Source organism: Hevea brasiliensis, chromosome 5 (assembly GCF_030052815.1).
Source record: "Hevea brasiliensis isolate MT/VB/25A 57/8 chromosome 5, ASM3005281v1, whole genome shotgun sequence".
Taxonomy (NCBI): domain Eukaryota; kingdom Viridiplantae; phylum Streptophyta; class Magnoliopsida; order Malpighiales; family Euphorbiaceae; genus Hevea; species Hevea brasiliensis.
This window is the reverse complement of record NC_079497.1, coordinates 1,094,132-1,112,810: the sequence shown is the minus strand read 5'-3', so window position 1 is coordinate 1,112,810 and position 18,679 is coordinate 1,094,132. Positions and strand designations below refer to the sequence as shown.

Sequence of the window (18,679 nt, the reverse complement as noted above, 5' to 3'; positions counted from 1 at the left end):
GTGAAGAATAAGAAAATTTGGAAATCGAACGGTGGAGATTACTTCAAAAGCATGCAAAAGCCGTCACCTTAGCCTTTCTTTCTGTAAAAAAATACTTGCTCGCTCGCATACGAGGTGGTTTCCTAGACAATAAAAAAAGGGCAAGTTCGTTAGACAATTCCAAAACAGACGATTTGGCGCTACTGGCGGTAGTTGTGGTGGTGATACATTCTCCTCCTTTCCCTCTTCCTCTAGTCTGTCATCACGGTGGCGTTTGTGGTGACCGTGACGGGCAAGGCGGTGGTGGTTATTCGTCGAATCAAAAAAACACAAAGAAAAGAAGAAGAAGAAGAAGAAGAAGAAGAAGAAGAAATGGCGTACAGGAGAAGGCAGGGAATCACGAGGGCTTCCACCTTCAAAGAAGAGATATATCGCAAGCCAGAAGATGATATCAATAACAACGACGTTAAAAGGAGTAATATGTTAAAATCTTCTCAAACATTTAATTCGTCTTCCTCCTTGGCGGCTCAGGCCATCAGGGCGTCTGCAGCTCATCGCGAATCGTCTCTTTCCTCTGCCTACGCAGGAGATTCCTTCCTTCAGAGATCTAAGGTTCACAAAAAGAATAAACTGCCATTCTTCTGCTTTTGTTTATTAAGTTGCCTTCACAAATTGACAGATTGATTCCTGATTCATAGAAAATGATTTGCTTTATTTCCTTTGGCTATTATTTTCCTTGAATTCATATTTCGAAATTCATGGCTTCCTAGACTATTTTGGTTTGGTTTGGAACCTTCATTTTATGTACTAAGATTAATTTGTAGTTATTTTAATAAGAAATGTGATTTTTTTTTGTGCGTTATGCACACACATGATGCTATAGATAAATTGATTAGGATTTATAACCCACCCGTCAACTCCAGAACATATATATCTTTTAAGTTAATTCAGTATGTGATATGTTGTATTGAATTTTCACTGGGCGAAAGTAAAAAATTTATTGGGTTTCATTTCTTTAGATGAATAGTTTTTTTTATGAATGCGTCTATCGTCAATATTATTAACTTTGATCAAGTGGCATTGATTTTAAGGTTCACAAAGAGAATAAACTGCCATTCTTCTGCTTTTGTTTATTAAGTTGCCTTCACAAATTGACAGATTGATTCCTGATTCATAGAAAATGATTTGCTTTATTTCCTTTGGCTCTTATTTTCGCTGAATTCATATTTCGAAATTCATAGCTTCCTAGACTATTTTGGTTTGGTTTGGAACCTTCATTTTATGTACTAAGATTAATTTGTAGTTATTTTAATAAGAATTGTGATTTTTTTTTTTTTGTGCTTTATGCACACACATGATGCTATAGATAAATTGATTAGGATTTATAACCCACCCGTCAACTCCAGAACATATATATCTTTTAAGTTAATTCAGTATGTGATATGTTTTAATGAATTTTCACTGGGCGAAAGTAAAAAATTTATTGGGTTTCATTTCTTTAGATGAATAGTTTTTTTGATGAATGCGTCTATCGTCAATATTATTAACTTTGATCAAGTGGCATTGATTTTTGGTGGTATTAATGAGATGTTTGTGTCATCTTTTCTCTCTCTTATTTTCTTTTTTTTTTTTTTTCTTTAAAAGAAAGAAAATGACTAATTAATTGGTTATCTTTTCTGAAACTTTGTTTGTGCATTTATATATATATATATATATATATATGGTGGGAATTTATTCTCCTTGTCCTTTAAATATGATGTAATGCTTGAACATGTAGGTCTTTGATGCATATGAGGACTCATCAGCCAGAAGTGATTCTAAAGGGTTTTGGGGTGTTCTTGCTAGGAAAACCAAATCAATTCTTGAGGAGGATAATATGTCATCACAATTAGAAACACCAGAACGATCTAGGTTCCAGATGTCAGATACCTCTGTAGGTGGCCAGGTAATTCCTTCTGTCTTACATTTCTGCCTATAATTTAGAAAAGAAATTTTGGAAATAAAAATTTGAAAAAAAAAATGGACACTTTGTAGAACTGAGAGCTAACCGTTCTAATGCTTGGATTTTGTTCATCCTGCCTTTCTTTTCCCAATTGCAGTCTCGGAAATCAAACCTAACACCTGAGGGAGTTGGGAAAATGGACAATCCTAGATTACGGAAGGGCCTGGATAAAATCACATCTTCCCTTAATCACATAGGTGACACCTTTGAAAAGTCTTTTGAGGTAAGAATTCTTGATGATTTGCTATCAATTGCACATTTACAGAGTTTCTTTGCTCTTGGCTTGCTTGTTCAACTCTAGGCAAGATCAATTCGCTTGATAAACTCATTATTTTGAGATCTATCGACTGAACAAGATAATGATTACCAAGAAACTGAATGTTCACTTAGTGTAGGCTTGCTCTGCCTAACGTGTAGCCCGCTTTCTTTCCTGTTACACTTTAAAATATGTTCCTGTGATAACTGCCTATATGGCTTTTAGCTGCAATTTTTTAGCCAGAAGTAAACTTTGATCGATTAGGTGTAAGTCTATCACCTAATCTATCTATGGACATCGGTAGTAGGAAAGAGGTCTAAATTGATGCTTTATTTCAATAGAATTACACTTGTAGTCAAACTGCTATTTCATCCCTTCGAAATCCTACATGTGATTAATTCCCTTCCACATTGAAATGCCATGGCCTCCTAATTATGTAAAGTATCTAGGGCTGACTCAAGCGGAGAAAGAGAGGGGGGTGGGGCGGTGGTTTGGGATTTCAGTAGAAGTTTATAAGATTAGAACTACAGTGCTTTCTGTTTGTGCACCAAAAAAAAGTCATCTCTCCTCCCTGATTATGCGAAAAGCCATCAAAGTAGTTCAACCTAAGCTCTCTCTTATGTTTTTGAACTTTGGTTTGAGGTTGGACCAGCAAATTCTTTTTATTGGTTTCCTTTTGGAGATAGTAGATAGATGAGTTAGATTAGAGCAAGAAATGAGTAGGTAACTGAAACCATCACAAATATGTTTGCTTGCATATTTAAGTGTGGTTCACTCACTAGGTTTTAGGTATAGAAACTATATTTTCTTGATTCAACATAACCGCTTGGTTTTCCAGGAAGGTCGCACCATTGTGGAAAATAAGACTGCAGATATCATCCAAGAAACCTGCAAACTGCAAATTATGCGAAAAGGAAGCAGTCCCGAGGCACAAAATCAAGAGCCAAAGAATCAACTGAACCGTGAAACTCAATTGAAGGCATCTCGCGACGTAAGGTGCCAAACTTTGTAATAATGGATCACTGGTTCGTGTGGCAATAGTTTTATTATGTCTGTTAATCTGAAAAGCAAATAAGATTGAATTTCTGCATTCGCTTTACTCAAGAGCACTCCAAGTGTGAAGATCACTATATTTGCTGAAACAAATAAATGGGGTTTAGAGATGTGTGCTATGAAATTTCTGTGCATGAAGGGGTTAAAGAAAGAAGATGAGTTTGTTTCATTTATAGGCTATTTCAGTGACTCAGAATTTATTGTGGAAGTACAAACCGACTAAATTTGCAGAATGTTTAGAATCTTCAATATAATTGTTAAACACAGGATGAGGATATTAGAGCATGTATTCATTGCAAGTATAACATCAGACCAAAGGGGAAAAATGTGGTAGGGGGAAGAGAGTGATGAAACTTGTTTCTGTCTCCTAGCTGGTGAAATGCATGATTGGCCTTCATTTTGTTTTACAGGTTGCAATGGCAACTGCTGCAAAAGCAAAACTTCTTCTTCGGGAGCTCAAAACGATTAAAGCAGACCTGGCTTTTGCAAAACAAAGATGTTCACAACTAGAGGAAGAGAATAAAATCCTGAGGGATAGTCGTGAAAAAGGATGCAACCCAGCAGATGATGATTTGGTACTGTATAATTGTATTTTATTGTAATCCTTTAATAGCAACAACCTTGAAGTAAGATTGACGCAATGCTGTTTACCCTACTTTTGTAGTTTAGATGATAGCATTAAGCTGATTGTGCTAACCCTTTGGTTCTCAAGTTTTTGAATTCTTTATCTGTAGGAGTGCTTTAACTGGTGTTAGATGATTGTTGTTGTGGTTAACTTCGACTTGATGCACATGTTTGTGATCTCAGATTCGCCTTCAACTGGAGACACTTTTGGCTGAAAAGGCTCGTTTGGCACATGAGAATTCAATATTTGCTCGTGAGAACCGGTTTCTAAGGGAAATTGTTGAATACCACCAACTCACCATGCAAGATGTTGTTTATTTGGATGAAGGCAGTGAAGAAGTAACTGAGGTTTACCCAATTACAAATATGCTTTCTATTTCACCACCCTCACCTTCTGAGATAACTGCATCTGGGAGGCCACCAGCAACGGAGGAAATATTTCCCGTGCCCAACCTACCACAAGAAACGCAGGAGGCTTCAGGAAATGATGCCACACCAAGTTCAGTTACGCCTGTACTTGAGGAAGAAGACACAAAAACGCAGGAGACTTCAGGAAATGATGCCACACCAAGTTCAGTTACTCCTGTACCTGAGGACAATGCTAAAACATAAACAAAATCATCCCCGTAAATCAAGCTTTTCATTGTTCACTAACAAGAAATTTTGTGAAATATTGATTCTAAACTTTTTTTTCCTTGTGTTTTTTTCCCCCTGATTTTTGGGTAAGCATTTGTTATTATTTTTTTGTATGTAATTGTTTATGCAGCATTATTTGTTACCCGATAGAGTTAGATTTTCCTGGTTCAGATAACAATTAAAATCCTTTGTGAAATATCTTCTGTATTGCCTTCTGTCCCTCACTTCACAAATGCATTATGTTATGCTGTTAACAGATATGAGATATCCAAGTCTACATTTTTAAGCGAGGATACAGATTTTGTAATAACCCTTCGTAAAATGATGCCACTTCAATGTCCATAGCTATGGATTTTTGCAGATTATCGAGATATAAACCATTTATCGAAAATTTGAAACCACCTTTCATGCTATAATGAAATTACACGTTCAAGATCCGTTTGGACAGCATACCCGGCCAGATGAATTGCTTTAGGATCATTGTTCGTTTGCGTATGCTCACTGAATCAACTACAAAATGGCAGAATGCATCCAACCAAAATCACGACAGGAAGGGTTAAAAGTGTGAGTTGCCAATGAAGAATGAAGGAGATTTGACCTTCACTTCCTACACATGTAGATAATTGTAATTCGCAAAACAGCAAGAGGAGATTGCATTCAATTACAAAGCCGATTTAAACTCCAAATAATAGGACACCAAGTGCAAAAATTAGGCTCATGCCTTGAGTAGAAAATATATACAATTCAATGAGGAAGAAAGCCTTTCATTTATGGCAAATGAACATAGACATATAGTGTTAGTCCTTAGAGGAACCGTCTAAGGGCCATTAGATACATCCAACCTTTCTCGATACAACAAAGGAACAGAACCAATTCAAGTTCCATCTACTTGCTTCGGTTCAACTTCCTTGGGTAACTACTGAACAAGGCACAGCCAAATAGTCAAATATACTTGTGTAGATCTCTTGCTGATCAGGAAAAGGCAAGCTTTGGGTAAGTGTTTGGAGCTCTGAAGAAGAAAAACTACAAAGATTTTACAGTAGAAAATTTTAGAATATCTGGAAGAACAAAGTAGTTGAACCATCACCAAACGATCTAAGATCTGCAGGTTTGACCAAGGCCCTGCACAAGGGACACGTCCTTTCCCTCTCAAACCTGGAATTAGAATGTCAGTCAGCTAAATTGATAGCAGTGACGCAATCATGTCCAAACAACAAACAGAAGAGCAATCATAAGCCATTATCAATTACAACTTATCACAGAGCACGTAACTAACCATTCTGATACACAATCTTCACAAAAGATGTGTTTACACCGAAGTAGAATGGGAGCATGCATCTTTTCTTGGCATATAGCGCACAGATCTCCTGCTGCATTGACCTGCATACATTGCTGAAAACCTCAAACGCACGTACAACTTTCCCACTTTATAAATTTATTTGTTTATTTTGTGTGTGCTGCAAGAAAGAGCTAGCAATATGTGTCAACAGAGTTTCAATATTTCAGAGGTCAAACAATTACTCCGATTATCAAGCCATTTTCTGTATTACATCTCAATGCACAGTCCCAGTAAATGAGATAAATTAAAGTTCACAAATAAAAACAACTGAAAATATTCTGAGAAAATAATGGGTGGCACTCTTTCCAAACAGAAAGCCAGGGTATACTTGCATTCCAATCTCATTTTGAATTAATCCACAACTGAATCATTGAATTGTCCCTTAGGTAGTGAATAGTGAGTATAAAGGTATGACGATTTAAGCAAGAAAACTGTAGTTCATATTTGCATGACCTAGTTTTGAACAAGTTCAGCGTACAGTTTAAAATAACCTCTGACCAATTCAATTCTTTTGATTTAGCTTATTCAGATAATTCAGATTTTTTTTGGTATAATAGCAATAGAACATAATCGTATGATCTTAACCCACTCCCATAACTATCTGTGCTATACGCAGGTGGCATTTAATTGAAAGCTAAGCAAGTTGAATGCAATAAAACCAGCACAGACTAATATGCCAAGGAGTGAAATGGATTTGAAATTTCAATTCTACTTTATTGTCTTAAACGTATACAAATTTCTTTATTCATGGCAAGTATTCTAATACATCAAGCAGGTTGATCAGTGTATACCCCCTAGTAATACAAAAAGTTGCATATCAAATAACATTTTTGCAGTTTATCATTGGTACAATGAAGAACCAATTTCTAATCAATCATTTAAGCAAACTCCAGTTTTTAGTTAACAATTATTCCACCAACAAAAATACCCACAGAAGTTTAGAGCTGCATTAATTTACTACACTTTTACATTTATATCAAACCTTTTCATTGCATTTAAACACCAATATAATTTATTACACGTGTATTTTCTAAATACCAATACAAAAAAAAAAGAAAAAAGAAAAAAAACCAACCTAAAACTTTTTGCTGAAAGTATCTGCAAAACAAACAGTTTGGGAATGCAAATGCTTTTTTTCCACTTTCGATAAATGTATAATTAGGCATTTGTTTTCTTAAGCTTCATTTGTTACAGGGAAAACTACTTATCTATGGAGAAAATGACATACTTTCTGCAGTTTGGTTGCAAAGTAGAAATTATTCTCTTAAATTTGGAGTAAATTGGACAAAATAATTATCGTTCAATGTATAAGACTAAGGAAATGTTTTGACACACACGAACTTTATATTTAGATGATCAACAACGCTCAGTAACGAACAAGTGTGTCTGTCTTTTTCTCGGACTCCTTCCTTTTATGAGTTTGTAGAAGTCCAAAAAATAACTTCTTGTTCAAGAAGTCATTTTCCCTGAAAACAACTTAGTTTTCCCTTTTACTAGGAAAACATTTTCCATTGACTAATTTTCATAAGTGCTCCAAATGCCAGGAAAAAAGAGTTTTCCTAAAATAAACAGAGACTTAGACTTCTTTTGCTCTAATGAAACAACCATTAAAGCACACAAAATAACCAGCTAATTATATACATACATATTTGTATTTTGTGCATATTATGCACGCACAATATTTTAAGTCAGCATCACACAAGTCCAAGGAAAAAAGGAGGTCAATGTTACCTGCTCTGATGTTGCATAAGCCCCATAATGTACCTCCTTACGTGATAGAGCCTTCAGAGCAGAAAAGAAAGCTTGCACCTGAAATTTACCAACAATTACCAAATAAGAAGGGCAATAGACAAAGAAGTATATAAGCTGGGGAAGAGAGTCTAAGAACAGCCATGAGCTAAGCCACTGAAGTAAGACCTTCAGTACAAGTGATTTATATTGGCTCCCAAAAGAGAAACAAAAAGAGAAGGAATAGAAAACAAAATACAAATATTTTATACCTTCTCCACAACAGACGTGAGCTTGAAAGTCAGGTACAACCCTGTCATTAGTGATGAAAAGAGGCTCCCGTATTCTTTATTCAAAAAGAACCGGTACCAGACTGGTGTAGGCAACAAGGCACGGTATAGCAGCATCAGATATTCAACCAAAGTTAGCATTTGACCCTGAAAAATAAGACAACTACAGTCAAACAAGTATATGGTTTCAAATGCATGCCTCCAATATTTGAAATTGAATTAGGGAAAAGGAAGTTAATTAAGATTGCCCTCTTTTCTTCTTTGGTCCAACAGGGAAGAAGTGGGGGAGAGAAGGAAGAGTAGACAACAACAACAACAACTACCTTCCTCAAAATAAGCTAATCCCTTACAGAACGAAACAGATCCCAAATATAACTCTAGATGCAGGCTACATGTTACCTCACCTGCTTACGATAATTCCGGCCTCTACTGTTTTTGTAATACATTAATAGAATGCATTTAAACACCATTGCTGCCTGCCGGACCAAAGTATCTGGAACAAACCAATGTTAAGAAACCATATAAAGCCACAGAAAAAACAATAGATATTGGCTAAAGGTTCAAGTAAATATAATCAACCACAACAACAACAAATCCTTAATCCCACACTAGTTGGGGTCAGCTATAAGGATCTTTTTTCGCCATTTAGCTTTGTTACATAGACATTAAGTACATCTCAATATCCAAAGTAAATATAATCAAAATGCAATAATAATAATAATAATAATAATAATAATAATAATAATAATAATAAAGGGAACTCATATTTAATTTAAGGGCATTTTTTTTTCTCATTCTGAAGGAAACCAAAAGAAAAAAAAATGATGATGAATGTGCATGTCCATATGGAGTCCTGGCTGAGTGTTTCCTGTGCAAAACTAAACAAATATATGTAGTATGACTGTATGAGATAAAATACCATCGAAGTAAAAAAAAATCCCCTGCAACATCATAATAGAAAGTGCATCTTTAATTAGAGAAACATTAATAATTTGCAAAAAGTCACATACCATTCACCATTATGATGAAAATAGCATGCCAAAAAGGTGGTATAGATTTGGGAGGGAGCATAATTAATGGGTATAACAGATCATCATTCTGATACCACCAGTAGACACCAACCACATGAAGTGTGAATGCTAGAGAGATCCCAATCAAGACAGAGATTTTCCTCTCACCCTGCAGCCAAAACAATTACAATACTAAAAAATTATATTGTAGTAAAAAAGAGCATCTGATTTCTGAAATAGCACAAGTTCTATCATTAATTCTCAGAATCAGTTCAACTACAATCGACATACCTTCAACGCTGTCTGTTTACGTAGGATATCATTTGACTTGAACATGACAACAGCAATCCAAATTGTAACAAAGAAACCTGTAATTCCTTATAGAAAGGGAAATGTCACTACTTAATGAACAGAATGGGTTATATAAGAGAAGAGAAGAGAAAAGGAAGGGGTTTTCAAACAAGGCATGCTACAATGGTGATAAAATTAGAATAAGAAACTATAGCACAGGCATTCCAAATCAGATTTGAAGAGCTTTCAACGCCCTAAACACAGCAATTAATATAAAAAGCACAAAATTTGAAGACAGAATCCTCGGTTCCTGCTAGATCTTTTGACATAAATAAAACGGAGATATGGGAAAGAGCCAAACAATGATTAATAGTGATGTCATCACTCATTAGTGAACAGTAAACAAAATCTCTATCTAACAACACCACCCAAAACATCCCTCTAACGATAAAAGGTGAAAAGAAAAGCAGAAAGATTAATCATTATTGTATCGTACACTGTCTTATGCATGGGAACATTACAATATTTTCTACTGAATACTTTACCCAGAAACTCATTGTAAAAATACGTGTCTAGGTTTAATTTTGGACTCTGCAATTAACAGGTAATAGACTGATTGTTGCTTAGGTTGAAATAACTCACATAAATTCTTATATTTGAGCATAAATTCTTTGAACTCTCTCTCTCTCTCTCTCTCTCAATAAGTAAAACTTTGTTGCTTCTCATAATCCCTAGATTGAGGGCTGTTCTTTTCTTTTGCCCTCCGTCCCTTTCATGCTTTCCTCTCCCCTGATACTCAATTTCTAAGATTATTCATTTGATTAGTACTTGTTTTTAGAATAAATCAAATACCAATGTACATAGTTATTAAAGGCATGCCTTAGGCTCAAGGCTCACCAGGCTCGAACCCTAGCGCCTTATGCGCCTAGGTGCGAGCCTTTGTTCCAGGCACAAGGCTCTAGAAAGACATACTTTTTTTATTTCCAACTTTAGTGAGCATTGTCATTAACAAAAAAGACTACCACTTAAACTTGATATTTATTAATCTATAAAAATCCTATATTGATGCACTATAAAGTTTTTGGATTTCGTAACGCTGGTGATAACTAGTCATCAAAATCTCATCAAATCAGCATACCCAAGATTGCAAACCTCCCATATTTCCATTTTTAACACTACCACTCTATTATTATCTTTTTTTAAGAAAAAGTTACACCTATACCTATTTCAAGATAAAGAAAAAAGGAAAAGCATCACATTTATTTGACCTTTATGGATTTTTAAAATTTTATTTTACTTTTGCGCTTCACCTCGCTCAGGTGCTCGTCTGTGCCGCGCGCCTAGGCTCCAGGACCCCTTGTAGCCTTAGTGCTCCTAGAGCTTTTAATAACTATGCCAATGTAATCATCAAAAGTAAAATGGCAAAGTAACAGTTCTACACACTAAGCACCAAAAGCAAAGGGGCATCAAATAAGGAAACTTGCACAAGCTTTCCCAAGATAACTGAATTCAACCCAAACACAGGACTGACATCAGTGCATGTGTATAAGGCAATACATGAGAGCGTGTGTATGTGCAGGTGTTGGTATTTGTTGTGTTTTGCGTATGTACAGGTGTTGGTATCTGTTGTGTTTGGCATATGTGTGGGTGTCGTATCCGTTGTTTCGTGTATGTGCGGCTGTCATATCTGTTGTGTTTCGTGAATGTATCCACAAATAGATTACAAGCAGACAAGTACAAAGTAAGCCATATTTATTGTTCCTTATGGAATTACTACGAAGGACTTGGCACCAATTGAAAATGTTTATATAGATAAAACATTAATCATGAGTAGAATATGGAACAACAGACAACAGATAAGTCATTTGAAGAGGTTCTAATTCAGTCAATCCTATATGGAAATAACAAGCAAAAGCAAAACTGATAGTACCTTGCAAATGCTGGCGGATGAAGACAACCAACAGAAGCAAAGAGAAGGGGAGAACTTGCTCAATCCATCTGGCAGCTTGCTGAATATCATACCTCTGGTAAGATGAATCCCTTCCATTAGCTCCACTACCATCAGCAGCTTCCCCATCCCCACTTGCCCCGGAAGGCTGCTGAGGAGCACCTTCTCCTGACCCACGATCATTTCTAGAATCTCCCTGAACATCAGATTCCATCCCAACCATTGGCTGCTGCACAGACACCTCACTCTGAGCACCCAACTGCCCAACTACCAATCCAGAGCCCTCCGTATCATGCTCATGTTCTCCTGCACCTATTATCCTAATGGCAACCTCCCCATTGTTGGCTGCAGCTGCAGCTGCTGCGACGGCTGTAGAATCATCAAGTCTATGAGTATGGATCCCACCAAAGCCGTTAATCAAAGGGTCCGTTTCTTGGTGAGTTGACCTGGCCGTTCGTAAAAGACCTGAATACTCTAACAAGGCAGTTATCGGTGCCTGGATGATACTCGAAGCCGATAGCATTCCATACCTCCTGGAATTACTACTACTTGTATTACTCCCTCCCGAAGAACCTCTATACACATCGGAATTACTACCGGACGCTTCCATCTGCGCAGATGCCCTAACCCTAACCATAACCATCATATATAATTCATCATCACCCTATCAATCAACCCAAAAAACAATATACTAAACAATAAATTGATTCCAGAATAACCATTCGATATGATCAAGCAATCAATCAATCAATCAAAAATACCTTCGAAGGCGAAACTCCGTTGAAGACCTTTGAAATGTGAAAGAAGAAGACGAGTACGATGAAGAACAGCAATAAAGATAATTATCTCATTCGCAGAAACCCTAAACCTAATAAAGATAACACCAAAAGTCAAAGATGAAAGTGTGTGAGAATTTGACCATTGCCATTTGATATGGCTGAATCTGAGCTTTCAAAATCTGAGATCGATTGGACCAAAGACTCTGAGAACTGGCGAAGAAGGCGAATTGGAAGAAACTGATGGACGACCGGAGAGGCTTTTGCCCCTTTTTTTTTTTTTTTCTTTTCTTTTCTTTTCCTTACCTTTCTCTTGTCTCTTGCTTTCTTTCTTTCTTTCTCGCTCTATGATTGCATAGAGAGCGAGAGAGAAAGCTAGAGAGAGAAATTAATTGCGAGTAAATAAGGTGAGAAATAAATCGGAAATTTTTTTTAACAATATATATTGTAACAAAAAAAAGTCAGAAATAACATAATTTTGTATAATTATTAGTTTAACATTTTAAATATTTATATAAAAATTTATATAAATTAATTAAAATATGTATATTATTAAAATAATAAATATTTAAATTTTAATAAATATCTAATTTAAAATTTATTAAACTTATTTTTATGTAAAATCGAGACATTATCTACTTGCGACGAAGATGACAATTGGACTAGTGACACATTGATAGTAATTTAATTTATTGGTGTTAAAAATATATATTATGAGTTTCAATTCTAATTATAGTTTAATAAAATAAATTTATGTGTTTTATTTATTAAGTAATTAAGTTCACAAATTATATATATATATATATATATAATTATTTATGTAGTGTTGTACATTTGAGATTTTTAAAATCAAGGCGATTCCATCATACAATATAAATTGAATAAAATCTACTGGGATTCATTTGATCGAATCAGAGGAAACATACTTGTAGGCAAACCGCTCAAAGCCTTCAAATAAAGAAAGCCAACTATTCAATCCACGGATGGGCCAATAGGCACACATCTACCGACTTATTCCTCGAGTCTGTGGCCTTGTAAGTTGTAACAATAGGCCCTGTCGGTACATAAAATACGCACGCACCAAGCGGCGCACTTTAGCAAAAACCGCTAAACGCCAAATTTATATACAACTAAGTGCGGGCGCGATTGGTCAATGCATTTATCTGCTGTTTAACACGTTCTATGAAATGAAATGGAATCACCAATTATTTTCTTTTGCTTTATTAACAGTGAAAGGTGAAATTCCCAAAATAGGCCATGGAATGGAATGGAATAGAGCCTAGTGCGTCACATGTGCGTGCGGCGCATTCTAGCTAAGGATGGACTTAATTTGGAGGAAGAGTGCGCGTGCGCCGGCTGTATTTTGATGTTCATTCCGTCGATCGAACTGAAACAGCCAAAATCCAGTTAGATAATTTTCAGAACATGAAAAGGATAGCTAGAAGCTTGAGATCTTCTTCCATTTTGCGACCTGAAAATTAAGTCTCGAGAGTTGCACGGTTGGCTTGCGATGGACGCTCGGAGAGATGTAGTTGACTAGACATGAGCGGCTGAGTGGCTATAGAGTGGAGAGTAAGCTTGAACAATGACTGTCGAGTGCCGACTGAGAAACAAGCGTCGAGTGGACAAATGAGGATCGTGGCAGAGAGTCGAGAGTGGAGAAACATGGTGAAAAAGGACTAATCATCTGAGTTGAGGAGAGTCGAGTTGCGATTTGTGAATGAGAGTTGTGGCGGAGGAGAGGAGATTACTGGTGTCGACAGTGAGAGTTGAGAACAAGGAGACCTCAGAGTGGGCTCAAAAATATCTACATTATGGTATTAGTTAATACGGCAGGATTTAAATTTTAATTTTTTTTATTTTAACTTTAATAATTGAATTATTAAATTTAAATCAACATTTAAAAATAATTAAAGATTCAAATTAAATTACCAAAAATAGTCAGTTGATTTCCATTTTTCAATCAGAGCCACCTGAATATTTGCTGGAATGGGAATTTTTAATTGTTTATTTATATTTATATAATATTTCTTGTTTTATTTGGACCCTAATATCACATAAACTTGCATAATATTTTAATTAATTATATGATCTTAATTAATTTATTGTTTTGTATGAGCCTAGTGATGTAATTATTATTTTTAGCCTACATAATTAAGAATTTTTTAAATATCAAATATAAAAAATAAATCTTGAATGGTAAGTAAAAGTAGTTAGAATGTATTTATTAAACTATTTTTATATAAAAATAAATTTAATAGTTTAAATTAATTTTTTTTTCGTGAGATCTGTGTTAAAATAATTAATAAATACGTATAATTAAAATAATGGTATATTGATTTGCAAAAATTTTATAGCAAATATTTAATTTTTAATTGCATTTTATTAATTATTATTTAAAATAATTCTTATAAATATTAATTTTTTTATTTTTTTTACAATTAATTTTGACTTAACTTAAATTTAAATATGAATAATAACGGGGATGGGCAGGTTTCTCCACAAATATTTTTCTTTTTATTTTAAATTATCAATTATATAATATAACTTTATTTATTAAACATAAATTATAGGTTAAAAATATAAAATTTAAATATAATTTTAACAATATATACATTTTTTTAATCAAAATTATAATATTTAAATATATAAAAATAAATTATTTTTAATAAATAATAAATTATTGAGACAAAAATAACTTATTCCCATTCTTTAGATGAAAAAAATTAATTGAATTTGAAACAGTTTAAATAGCTTTCATAATAAATCAGATCAAATTAGAAAATAATTATTTTTATAATTTGAAACTTTATATCTTAGAAAGGACTCTAACGCGACTAAATTGATGCATATTTATCAAAATTCTTAGACTTTTAATTATATATTCTCAAAAACCAACTTCAAATGGGAAAGAAAAAAAAGTCTAATTAGAAAATGGTGGAGTCATAAAAGGACATATATCATTATCAACATCAACAAATTGCAATTTACGTGGGATTAGTTACAATACAAGCATCAGCCATTAATACTTTGTCGTTCTAATAAGGGATGCCAAGTGAGGTAATTAGACTGCTAATTTAATCACTTAAGGAATTGTGGATTTTATTAAATTAGCTTCTGCTTTTGGCATAATATGGTTAATCACGTCTCTTCTGTCCTATTCGAGACTTGTCCTTGTCATTTACACTATTCCCTTTTATATATATATTTTTAATAATTGTTAATCCCTCTTTTCATATTTTTTTATATTTACAGTATTTCCTTTTATAATTTTTTTTTAATTTTATATTATACATTTTTATATAATATTAATAATTTTTGGCATAAAATTAAAAATAAATGAATATATTTCAACAAGCGCAATGTAACGGCTGAGAAATATCAAATGAGAGTAGAGCAGAGCAGCCAACGCAGCAGGTCATAAGGCGTGAAATGTTACCAAAAATCCTTTTCCCATCCGTACTAACCTCGTTCCAGGGACACGTCGGTACTTCAACGTAGAACGCTGGGTAAATCAGTCAAACAAAACCCTGTAAATCCAACACAAAATAAATTGTTTCTTTTTCTTTTTTCTTTTTTCTTTTTTCTTTTTTTTTTTTTCATTTCTTCATTTTGGTTGTTGCTGCGTTTTTTTTTCTTCTTTTTTGGGTTTTATTGGTTGTTTTCTCACTCTCACCGGTTTATCTCCACTGGGTATCGTCTCTTCTCTAAGCTTATATCCTCTTCCCAGTGGGATTCTTGGATTTGAGCTGCTACTCTGTCGCTGGTTTAGTTCTTGCGTATCTTTTTGCGCTGCAACAGCTGGGGATCCCAAAACCGATTAATTATCATCTGCACAAGTACGGCTCTGCTAAGGATTTCTTGCCCTGATTCAATCAAAATGCAGGCCCTTCTCTTGGATTATTGAGTCTTTTTTTCTTTGTTATGGAAGACATTGCCCCTTCATTTCCCGATCTTGCCACAGTGATCATGATTTATCTCAAGATTCTTGGGTTTCTTGGGCGATTCAGCCAGTCGTTGTGAATCATTGCGGCTTATGGTCTAGTTGTGCACGGTTTCAAGAACCTTTCCTAAGTAAAAATCTTCGCCATTGGTGGTGTCTTGGAGCTTCGGCGGAGATTCTTGGTGGGTTTTCAACTGGAAATCTCATCTGGGTTCAGGTACTCAGCCTTTCTCTACTGATATTCCGTAATGGATCTACGTTGCTTTTTGGACTCGATGGTCTGAATTGGGAAGAGTATTAATCGCTCGATTGACAGTTCCAAGTTCGAGATTCAACTGTTTCTTATTTGCTCTTAATTCGACAATTATTTTTTTAAATTTTGGTGTTGTGGAGAAATGCTGGGAAGATTCCCAAATTGTTGAGTTTCATTTCGGTCTGTGAGAGCTTCTTTGACAGGAAATTCCAAAAGAGAACCCAAAAGAAATTAAAGGATTGCAACGGTTGGAACCTTCAAAGCTGCTTTTATACTCTTTCCTCGGCGAATCTATTTTCTTTATACAGTACCCGTTGTTTTCATTTAATAGAGAAAGAGAAACAGACGTGTCACCCACAAACTATGGATTGGCAGTCTGAGACCAAGTGTTTTTGAAGCTTCTTTGGGAGAATTTACTGCATTATCTATCTGAATTTCCGTTTTTATTTACTTGGATCTGAAGTGCTATTAAATAGAAGATTTCTGGTTTTGACTTCCTGGGTGTTTTACTGTGGGGTTTCATAAGGTTAATCTGGTGGCATTGTGCTGAATCGTTTTCAAAGCATCCATGGGGCTTCTTCGAAGTCTCGTGATGATGCTTCTTCTCATATGGTTCCTCTGGTTGCCGGGTCATAGGGCTCAACTGCCTAATTCTGAGCATGAACTCGATGCTCTCCTCCAAAACTACGCTTACAAGGCATTGGTTCGTCCCAAGACAGGCTTGCCTTATGATGGGGATGTTCCCCCCGATTTGATTGGGATTAAGGTTGCAGCATTGAGGCTTAGGAGTGGGAGCTTAAGGAGGAAAGGTGTTCCCATGTACAAAGAATTTGAGATCCCCGTCGGAGTTATTGAGCGGCCGTATGTGGAGAGGCTTGTTTTGGTGTACCAGAATTTGGGAAATTGGTCCGAGAGGTATTATTCACTGGCTGGTTACACTCACCTTGCTCCAGTTCTGGGTCTTCTTGCTTATAATGCCTCAAACTTATCTGCTACGAATTTACCAGTATTGGACATCAGGGCATCTGGCGATCCCTTAACCATCAAATTCTCAGATGTGAAATCAGTTCCAGATGGGTTTGTTGCCATGTGTGTGTGGTTTGATTTACAAGGTAACCCAAATTTTAGCAATGTGGCATCTGGCAATGAATGTTCAACGATTCAACAGGGGCATTTTGCGATAGTTGTCAATTCTACTGCCTTTCCTCCACCATCAAGGGAACATGGAAAGAAGAATAAGTCTAAAGTGTGGATAATTGTTGGTTCTGTGCTAGGTGGACTATTGTTGTTGGTGCTTTTGTTATTTCTAGTGTTGTGGGTGCATAAATTGAAGGAAAGGAAGAAAATGCAACAGATGGAGAGGGCTGCAGACGTGGGAGAAGCCCTGCAAATGACATCAGTTGGGGAAACAAAAGCACCTGCAGCAATGGTGACTCGAACTCAACCGACCCTTGAGAATGAATATGTGCCCTAATTCCTGCAATTTGTACAAGCTTCCTCTGCCTTTCCACAGCAATTCTTATTCAAGTTCAATTCTTGTATTCAGAAATTCTTCTAATTGCACCTATTTTTGGTGGTGTCCTGCTCGTGCGCTGTTTGGTCTTTAGTAGGCTTTTGGTTGTAGTGTGGGTAATATAGGATTTTTGTGTAAATCTTTTATCACTCACAGACCCCGTCCATAGGTTTATGATTCATTGTGGTGTGCATTTAGCCAAAAGTGATTCTATATGTGATGAATTTAGTTTTCGCATTGACAAGGAATAAAACTTTTTGTGGTGCATTAACTCCTAGATTGTTTATGTTTTCTGTCCAATTCTTTGAAATGCAAAATCTAAATATTTTGGTATCTCAGTTTTGGGAGTAGGAATCAGCTAAAGTTTAAGCTAGTTCAAGCAGGCTACAGATTCAATCATTACTTTTTTATTTTTTATTTTTTTTTTTTTTGAGCTATAGTCTTGAGAAACTTCATTTCAAGCTGTTCTTTGGTGATCTTACCCTGATTATCTTTCATTATGACTATGCTGAAAGATGATTTCTCTTGTATTTTGATTATCAGTATTAGTGTGTGAAGCTTCAGAATTCAGATCATCCATAAAATTATGTTGCTTCATTTTTTTTTCTTTGACAAATAGGCATTGTTTTATTGATCCAATAGAAAGTTTTCCCTCATGTTGGGAGATGCATTTAGGAAGAACTTTTCAAGAACTTTTCAAGAACTGAATTTTCATTAAAAGCATATAAATAATAGTAGGTTCTCTCTTAGATTTTGGCATTATTTACTGAGTCTGTAATGTAATTATCGTCTGTATACAGCTGATAGCATGTAGAGATAAAAATGGAATGAGAAAGGCAATCAAATTGGGTGCACTAGTCATACACTAAAAGCACAGATCATTACAGCTGGAATTGTTGCCAAACACAAAAATGGGTAGAGACCAAGCTGGCAGGGGCATTGCGGGAAATCAGAAAATGTGGTTGAAGGCTAGAATCCCTCATGCTTGCTGCTTCTATTGGATAGGTCCATAGGATACCCATCCATGAAAAGGACGGG

General features: G+C 35.3%; 3 protein-coding genes across 7 annotated transcripts; 2 read left to right on the top strand and 1 right to left on the bottom strand.

Annotated features, from left to right (window-relative positions):
• Positions 1-42: 42 nt before the first annotated feature.
• LOC110667646 (uncharacterized) lies at positions 43-4,606 on the top strand. Its single transcript, XM_058146493.1, has 6 exons — positions 43-591; positions 1,757-1,924; positions 2,079-2,204; positions 3,076-3,228; positions 3,701-3,865; positions 4,098-4,606. The coding sequence occupies exons 1-6, from the start codon at positions 352-354 to the stop codon at positions 4,524-4,526; spliced, it is 1,281 nt and encodes a 426-aa protein (XP_058002476.1). The 5' UTR covers positions 43-351; the 3' UTR covers positions 4,527-4,606.
• A 682-nt stretch (positions 4,607-5,288) lies between these two features.
• LOC110667647 (uncharacterized) lies at positions 5,289-12,344 on the bottom strand. Of its 5 annotated transcripts, none has more exons than XM_058146490.1 (9): positions 11,918-12,344; positions 11,139-11,847; positions 9,209-9,294; positions 8,918-9,086; positions 8,312-8,400; positions 7,890-8,054; positions 7,621-7,698; positions 5,827-5,930; positions 5,289-5,705 (listed from the first exon to the last, which is right to left on the bottom strand). In XM_058146490.1, exons 2-9 carry the CDS (start codon positions 11,800-11,802, stop codon positions 5,600-5,602), a joined length of 1,461 nt encoding a protein of 486 aa, XP_058002473.1. In that variant the 5' UTR covers positions 11,803-11,847; positions 11,918-12,344; the 3' UTR covers positions 5,289-5,599. The 5 variants fall into 5 exon arrangements, with proteins under 5 accessions (XP_058002473.1, XP_058002472.1, XP_058002474.1 ...); XM_058146489.1 differs by having other exon boundaries at positions 11,139-11,820; positions 11,918-12,343; XM_058146491.1 differs by having other exon boundaries at positions 9,209-9,285; positions 11,139-11,820; positions 11,918-12,343.
• Positions 12,345-15,516: 3,172 nt separating this feature from the next.
• Positions 15,517-17,918, top strand: LOC110667715 (uncharacterized). Its single transcript, XM_021828650.2, has 2 exons — positions 15,517-16,092; positions 16,332-17,918. The coding sequence occupies exon 2, from the start codon at positions 16,697-16,699 to the stop codon at positions 17,600-17,602; it is 906 nt and encodes a 301-aa protein (XP_021684342.2). The 5' UTR covers positions 15,517-16,092; positions 16,332-16,696; the 3' UTR covers positions 17,603-17,918.
• Positions 17,919-18,679: the final 761 nt, after the last annotated feature.

Coding starts and splice junctions, on each gene's coding strand:
- LOC110667646 (XM_058146493.1), top strand. CDS start 352: ATGGCGTACAGGAGAAGGCAGGGAATCACGAGGGCTTCCACCTTCAAA. Junction 592..1,756: donor CCTTCCTTCAGAGATCTAAG/GTTCACAAAAAG, acceptor TTGAACATGTAG/GTCTTTGATGCATATGAGGA. Junction 1,925..2,078: donor ATACCTCTGTAGGTGGCCAG/GTAATTCCTTCT, acceptor TCCCAATTGCAG/TCTCGGAAATCAAACCTAAC.
- LOC110667647 (XM_058146490.1), bottom strand. CDS start 11,802: ATGATGGTTATGGTTAGGGTTAGGGCATCTGCGCAGATGGAAGCGTCC. Junction 7,699..7,889: donor TCACGTCTGTTGTGGAGAAG/GTATAAAATATT, acceptor GGTAAATTTCAG/GTGCAAGCTTTCTTTTCTGC. Junction 5,706..5,826: donor GAAGATTGTGTATCAGAATG/GTTAGTTACGTG, acceptor TTCTAATTCCAG/GTTTGAGAGGGAAAGGACGT.
- LOC110667715 (XM_021828650.2), top strand. CDS start 16,697: ATGGGGCTTCTTCGAAGTCTCGTGATGATGCTTCTTCTCATATGGTTC.